The sequence below is a fragment of the Apis dorsata genome, unplaced genomic scaffold (assembly GCF_000469605.1).
Source record: "Apis dorsata unplaced genomic scaffold, Apis dorsata 1.3 scaffold_58, whole genome shotgun sequence".
Lineage (NCBI taxonomy): Eukaryota > Metazoa > Arthropoda > Insecta > Hymenoptera > Apidae > Apis > Apis dorsata.
Window position 1 is genome coordinate 1,864,920 of NW_006263358.1, and position 7,376 is coordinate 1,872,295.

General features: G+C 32.1%; 2 protein-coding genes across 2 annotated transcripts in view; one reads left to right on the forward strand and one right to left on the reverse strand.

Moving 5' to 3' along the window:
* Nucleotides 1-277: 277 nt before the first annotated feature.
* LOC102673974 (UBX domain-containing protein 4) lies at nucleotides 278-3,304 on the reverse strand. The gene is made up of 7 exons (XM_006609628.2): nucleotides 3,040-3,304; nucleotides 2,712-2,846; nucleotides 2,161-2,570; nucleotides 1,797-2,072; nucleotides 1,409-1,711; nucleotides 1,097-1,329; nucleotides 278-1,020 (listed from the first exon to the last, which is right to left on the reverse strand). The coding sequence occupies exons 1-7, from the start codon at nucleotides 3,119-3,121 to the stop codon at nucleotides 885-887; spliced, it is 1,575 nt and encodes a 524-aa protein (XP_006609691.1). The 5' UTR covers nucleotides 3,122-3,304; the 3' UTR covers nucleotides 278-884.
* Nucleotides 3,305-3,753: 449 nt separating this feature from the next.
* The window catches only part of LOC102674244 (partitioning defective 3 homolog), a 4,957-nt gene continuing 1,334 nt past the window's right edge, over nucleotides 3,754-7,376 (forward strand). Inside the window, exon 1 of the mRNA XM_006609629.2 lies at nucleotides 3,754-7,104. Coding sequence (XP_006609692.1) covers nucleotides 4,260-7,104 — 2,845 coding nt within the window. The 5' untranslated portion in view covers nucleotides 3,754-4,259. The remainder of the gene's footprint in view (nucleotides 7,105-7,376) is intronic.

Sequence of the window (7,376 nt, forward strand, 5' to 3'; positions counted from 1 at the left end):
ATGTAAATTATCGGTTCGTTCGAACGTGTCAACCGCAGAACAAGACGGTAGAGATATTTTTCTGGCATTTATTTTCCCTTGCCTTGAACATATTTTTGGAATCGTGTTTCGCTAGACAAAAAATCACGCGTCACGATTCCATGTTCTCACCGTTGTATTAAACTGTTGTGTATCATCTTACTTAACTATTTAACGCCATTAACTATACGTTTCGAGGAATCGCGAAATAATAATCTAAAGAAATTTAGCGGGTGAGAATAAAAACTCACAATTTGTGTAGATGTTTTTATATATATATTTTTTTTATTCATATCTTAACAGAATAAAAGCTTTCTAATTGATACATTTTGCATTTTATCATAAAATAAAACATAACATCGTTGCTATTCTTAGTACAATTCTTGTTACCCAAAAATATATCATAACGTTGATTAATGTGATATGACAAAATAATTTTTATTTCATAAGAAATCTCAAAACATATATACTAACAAAATCTTTGATGCTCTATACGAATATAGGGATGCGTATTCGAGTTTATCTGTTGTATTGTAATTTTTGGTCCTTATATTCTTTGCAACTTATTAAAGTAAGTTATCGATTTAACATTTAATAAGGTGATGTTAGATTATAAAAAATTAGATATTCAGTGAACGTACAACACAAATAAACTTTTTCTTTAAATAAAATTGGTTCGTTACTCGAGCATATTGTATCATCATAATTATGGTAGTAATAAAATGACACTCGATTGTAATGCAATAGAGAACAGAAAGGTATAAAAGTTTAACAAAATAATTCGATTTTCAATCGAAGATTTCTGTTGCATATCTAAGATTAGTGAAATAGTAAAGCCTGTTAAAACTTTATTGATTTATAATAATCTACATTTGTTGCGTTGAATTACCATTCCATGTATTATTTTCATCGTTATCATCCCCACCTGATTGAAGTCTGTGTATATTCCCTTCAGTTTTTATGGTAGTACTTCCTTGATTACCCAAATACCTTCTAACTAAACTAAATTTAATAATTATATTAAATGTTTGCAATCATATTGCATTTATGCAAATATTTTTATAAATGTGAAACCTACCCTGATGTACTGGCAAAATTCTGAATGTTTGGTGAAATTGATCCCCCTGCATTATTACTATCCTTTTTTTCAATAGCATTGCTTGATTGCTTTGATGTATTTTTTCGTATACCTCCGCTAAAATAACCTATTATGTAATAGTACACAGCTGTGAAAATTGCAAAAGTGGACCATACGAGTCGTGGTACAATACCAACATCTTGTGTAGATGTCACGGTAGTTGTCATGTTCGACTGAAATTATAAATCGAAACAATAAGGAGTATTATATATATGATAAAAATTTAAAATTTTTCGTATAAATTGAAATTACGTTTTTCAAAGGTAGAATTAAGATAACCGCTGTAGGAACTAATTCCAATTCTAAAAGGGTTTTATCATCATCCTCAGGCATTAATTCCCGTCTAGGGAAAGAGGTAGACATCGCAAATTGACGGAATGGTAAATTAATATTTTGAACAACGTAAGTACGCAAATCGCGTAAAGTATTTGTTGGTTCAAATTGTGCGATGTAAGGATTGCCTGATGGCAACCGAAATTGTATTCTACTGACAGTTGCCGTTGATATTGATGGCTCAGATGGTTCTGATGACTCAGATTGTTGTTGAACATGTTGCTACGTTTCGTAAAATTATATTTTATCGATATATAAAATGATAAATTTAACGAAAATTTCTTTTTCGTAAGAAAATTATACACACCTGTTGCATTGCTAGTTCTTTTTGTTTTCTTTCTAATTTATCTTGAGCAATTTGTTGTAAAACTTTTTCTCTAGCTGCTGCATCAGCAGCTTTTTCCCTCATTCTTTCCTCGTAAGCTTGTTTCATTTCTAAATCTTGTTGCTTTTGTCGCAATTTTTGTACATCGCGGCCAATTTTGCGACGTTCTATTTCCCTTTCTCTTTCTTTTCTTTCTTCCTCTTCTATACGTTGTTTATTTTGCAACATTATTAACTGTTGTGCTCTTGCTTTTTTTTCCTAAGGATATATATAATGTTTTAATATTTTTAATTAACATAAATGTTTAAATGAAAAATTCCAAAATAATTCTTCTAATAATTCATACTTCGGCTGTCAATTCTTTAGTAGATGTTTCCTTTGTTTCATTAACTGATTTTGTTTCATTAACTGGCTCTTTTAAACTTGTAGATGGTTCTTCCTTAATATCATCTTTAATTATATTATTACTCTCATTTTCTGTTGTAGATTGAGCTAATGGTATTTCTATATTTGATTCCATTATGTTATCATCTTTTTTATCTTCTTCAATTTTTACATTAGAATTAATACTGGCTGCAGCAGCTTTTTGTTCTGCATCTATCAAATTGATAGATGCATTTTTATTCTTTCCTACTTTTGTTAAGACTAAATCAATTTTAGTAGCTAAATCACTTGCTGTTGTGCTACCAGCAATAATTTCCAAAGGTGTGCCATTTTCACCAATAAAGAATAAAGATGGTACAGGCACCAATTGATCTAGTCAATGACGCTTAGGAAAATATACAATTTTATTAAAATTTATGTATTATGTAGAATTGTAATAACTCATATGCACATATGCATAATACATGTATATATAAATCAAAGCTTTTTAATAACCATTATATCAAAGGATACAAATCTGGGCAAAAAATCTGTAAGTCTCAGATCCACTTTCTAATCGTATTGCTACAAAATGTTCTTGTTCCAAGCGACAAGAAACTTCTGTAGCATTGATTGCTTCGGCAACTTGTGCAGATGTATCATCTTTTCCTATAAATATGGATTACAAGGTTATTTATTTTATAATAATAAAACATTCAAGCTATAATTATCAAGACAGAAAATATAAAAAAAGGAAAGTTTTTAAAATGTTTCTAATCATAAATACAAGTTAATATTAATGAAAAATATATAATAATAGATTGAACAATAACTTAACCTAACATTACAAATATGTATATACCTTCGATAAAAACGACAAAAATTGCTTTCCTGGATTTTGAGGTTGCCACTGCTTCATTGATACTACCTTCAAACCACTTCATTTTTTTTGCAAAATTAACAATATCTGTATTTTATTGTGCTATCAATTAATAATGACGTAATGAAAAAATGGTTTAATCACTAGAAATTTTCTTCAAATCTTGACGTTTCAGAATGTAAGTAAGGTTTGGGTAGGTAACCATTGGATTGTGTTAATGAATTAATCCATTATGTTGGGAATGACTATCAGTTTATTTTCTCTTTAATTTAATACAATATATAGTAAGGTAAATGATATAAATATCTTTAATCAAAATATTGTAGAAATTTGTAAAAATAACCCTTATGAAATATAAGTCAATGTCACATAACAATGTCATATATTAGTTATTCGCCAATTGAAGATAAGACTTTCATTATTAAATCGATGAAATTTTCGTTAGTTGAAAGACAGCCTTTAAATTTGAAGGTTAAATACGAACCAGTGGATTCGAACCATTTCAATGTGTTCAGTGTATAAATAAGGATGTGAGTTAATGAGTGAAGAACATATAAAATTATTTATAAGCATTTATTGCCTTTGTTTTAAGAAGAATATAATTAAATAATGGCTCATTTTATAAAGAAAGGTAAGTGTTAATATTCTAATCTTTTCTTAATATGGTTAAAATATATTTCTTCGATTATTGAAAATGAAGCGGTACAATAGGTTATTTTGTTGGCCACACTGTTTGTATCGCCATATTTCTTACATTCCATTGAATTGTCAGAAGGAATAGTGGAATAAAATGTGGTAATGGCGAGTGCGTCTGTTCCGCATATTTGATGTTGTGATAAAGTTGGGCGTACGCGTCCGCCTTATCAATCGTGACAAAGTTTTTTTATTTCGAATATGTCTACTTAATTTTGATATATACACTTAGTTTTTAAAGAAATTTAATCAACAATAAAAAAAATAAAGTGTCCAGTGTACAATGTCGGTGATTCATTATCGGAATATGGAAGTATACGACAGATAATAGAAGATAATCGTGTTATAGAAAAGAAATTTATAATTTTATATATTTCATAACACGTTCAGTTCTTTGATTATATTCGTTTTATAATACACAAGATAATATTTCAAACGTGTTATTATATTAGAAATAATCAATAAATGCTTGTAAACGTATAACAAGATAATATGAAATCGGAACGAACATGAAGGTAACTGTGTGTTTCGACAACGTCCGGGTGGTGGTTCCTTGTGGGGATGGAACCCTACTTGTTAAAGATTTAATGCATGAGGCTACTTTAAGGTATAAAAAGGCAATTGGAAAGAATGATAATACATTAACTATAAATAGTTTATCTTCTTTAACTGGAGGTGGTCTCTTGGATCCAGATGATAGGTTATGTGATGTAGCTGATGATAGAGAACAGATTGTTGCTCATTTTGTGAGTTCTGATGTTTCGCATGCCGGTGGTGATGGAGCAAGTTCAGTTGGAACAAATAGTCCTGATTTTTTTCATTCAGATAGTAAAGAACCAACTTATACAATCGATACACATTCCTCAATTCCTATCAATGCTATTAAAAGAGAAAGTACCAAAAGATTATCAATGCATGCACTATCAACCAGAGAACCATGTTTAACTACATATTCTGCTCAGTCCCTTCCCAGAGAGTCTCGGCGTAGAGAACCATTGGGACAAGATGCCAAAGTGTCATTTGAATATATAAATGCCAATATAGAATCAGGAGATCAAGGAGAAATTCGAGAAATTGTGATAAAGAATGAAGCAGGACCACTGGGGCTTCATGTGGTGCCATGTTATGATTTGTTGGGTAATGATCAGGGACTAAGAGTTGAAGGTATTGAACCAAATGGCAGAATTGCTAGAGATGGTCAAATTGATTTGCACGATAAGATTATAAAAATAAATGGTCACAATCTATTGCATATACCATTTTCTAAAGTGCAAGAGATTTTTCGTACCTGTATGACTGAATCATGTTTACAAATTTCTATAGTGAAACATAAAAAGTCAAAAAGTAATGAGAAGTCGTTACATAAAAATCATAGCAATACTAGCGGAGGATCAGAAAAAGAAATTGATGATAATGTTAAAAGACTTCAATGTAGCAATTATAATTTGTTGCAGACTGCTAATACCCGTAAGATTGGACGTATGATAGAAATAGAATTAACGAAAGGAAGTAATGGTCTTGGATTTAGTGTCACAACACGTGATAATCCTGCAGGAGGCCATTGTCCAATATATATTAAAAATATATTACCAAAAGGTGCTGCAGTTGAAGATGGTAGATTAAGGCCTGGAGACAGATTATTGGAGGTAAATAATAAAGAAATGACTGGTAAAAGTCAAGCAGAAGTGGTTTCACTTCTAAGAAGTATTCCACCTGGTGGAAAAGTAAGAATGGTTGTATCACGCCAGGAAGAAATTTCTTCAAGCATTCCAGATTCTCATTCTCATGTTACTTCCACAAATCAAGCCTCAGAAACTACTGATAATTCAAAATATTGGAATGCATTGAATACATCACCAATAAAAAAGAACACTGAAGTGCAAGATAAAATTAATACCCATAACTACGATAAATGCACATTTAAACCAGTGAAATCTTCAGAAGATATTGTTTTATCACCACGTAAAAATCGTATGATATTGACTTTAGATATACCAGTACATGATTCAGAGAAAGCTGGATTAGGTGTTAGTGTTAAGGGAAAGACTACAAATACAGATGAAAACACTAATATGGATTTAGGAATTTTTATTAAAAGTGTCCTTCATGGAGGTGCAGCCTCTAGGGATGGAAGATTAAGGACCAATGATCAATTGCTCAATGTAAATGGGGTATCATTATTAGGATTATCAAACTCGGATGCAATGGAAACACTGAGAAGAGCAATGCTCAATACAAACAGCTCTTTAACTGGAGTGATCACTCTCACGATAGCCAGGAGGATATCTTCCTATGATGGAAATGAAAAAAATTTGTCAGAAAATTTATCTTCTCAGTGTAAACTGGAATCGGCCAACAGTATATACATATCTGATTCCACGAAAGCCAGCGAGGGCAGGGTAAAAGAAAAGAACAATTTGAATTCCCAATCAGATATCTTGGACAATGGTGGACTATTGTCTTGCGTTATGGCATCACCGTGGAATCCAGTTATCGATAGATTAACCGAACAATATAATAAGAATAGTTTAAGGAATGAAAGTTACTGTATCGCTACCAATAAAACATGGATAGAACCTGCGAGCGTGAAAAAAATTACAATAGGACAGCGTGATGATCGCGCGGAACCAGTATTGCTAGAAGATTCCAATGAACCGCAGTGCAATGAAGCTAAACGAAACACGGACGATAAAGATAGTCAGTATTCCGGGGATCCGACGTACGATAGTCAATTATCTTTGGAGGAATTTAGCTCCTCCTCCAATAAATTTTCCCGCGATGCTTTAGGTAGACAGAGTATGTCGGAGAAGCGACATGCTGCTTTAGATGCCAAGAATACGGATACGTATAAGAGAAATAAAAAATTACGGGAAGGCCGCGAAAATAAGAATCAGGAACAAGCGAATCAGAAACATTCGAATCAATCGGTTGATTCGGAAGATCATACCAGGCGGGGAGTTAAATCAGAAAGTTACGATAAGAATAAAAATAAAGCTGCTACCGACGGCAGTACGGCAAGTGATAGTAATATGAAACGATACGAGAAATCGGTCGATCCTGCTCAGTCAGAATACGTATATACTATACCTGGATGTAATAATAAGTACACTTCTCCAAGGAAACACTGGCTTGTTGATGATGTACATGGCGAGATAACGAGCAATAATTTTAAGGATGATCGCGAGGGTTTTCCAAATAGTCGGGGGGACGTGAAACAAGCATCTCTCAATTCAGCTTTGGATGATCGATATAAGCGTTCACGAAAGAAAGGGGGGATACGTTCGATGCTTCGATTAGGGAAGAATAGGAAATCGCTCAATTTTGGTGATAGTATAGAAGCTCGTCACGAATCCAGTAATTATTGTAGTGGAACGATCAATTATATCGCATAATATACAAAAAAAATGAGGGGGGGGGGGATTTATAACGTAGATACGGAATTCAAAGTATACATAAACATACTTGTGCATAACACCTAGAAACACATATTATACACGAAATATATACATTTTAACACCCATCGCACGTATGTACTCCGTTGCATCGTATGTACTTAAATATGTATGATTTGTCCCAAAGTGCCTTATATCATCGCAAATTAAAAAAAAAAAAAAAAAAAAAAAATT

What these genes read in the sequence shown, in the direction of transcription:
- LOC102673974 (XM_006609628.2), bottom strand. Translation starts at nt 3,121, where the DNA reads ATGAAGTGGTTTGAAGGTAGTATCAATGAAGCAGTGGCAACCTCAAAA. An exon ending in TTTTGTCGTTTTTATCGAAG is followed by an intron (nt 2,847 to 3,039) that starts GTATATACATAT and finishes CCATATTTATAG; the next exon opens with GAAAAGATGATACATCTGCA. An exon ending in CAGATTTTTTGCCCAGATTT is followed by an intron (nt 2,571 to 2,711) that starts GTATCCTTTGAT and finishes GTCATTGACTAG; the next exon opens with ATCAATTGGTGCCTGTACCA.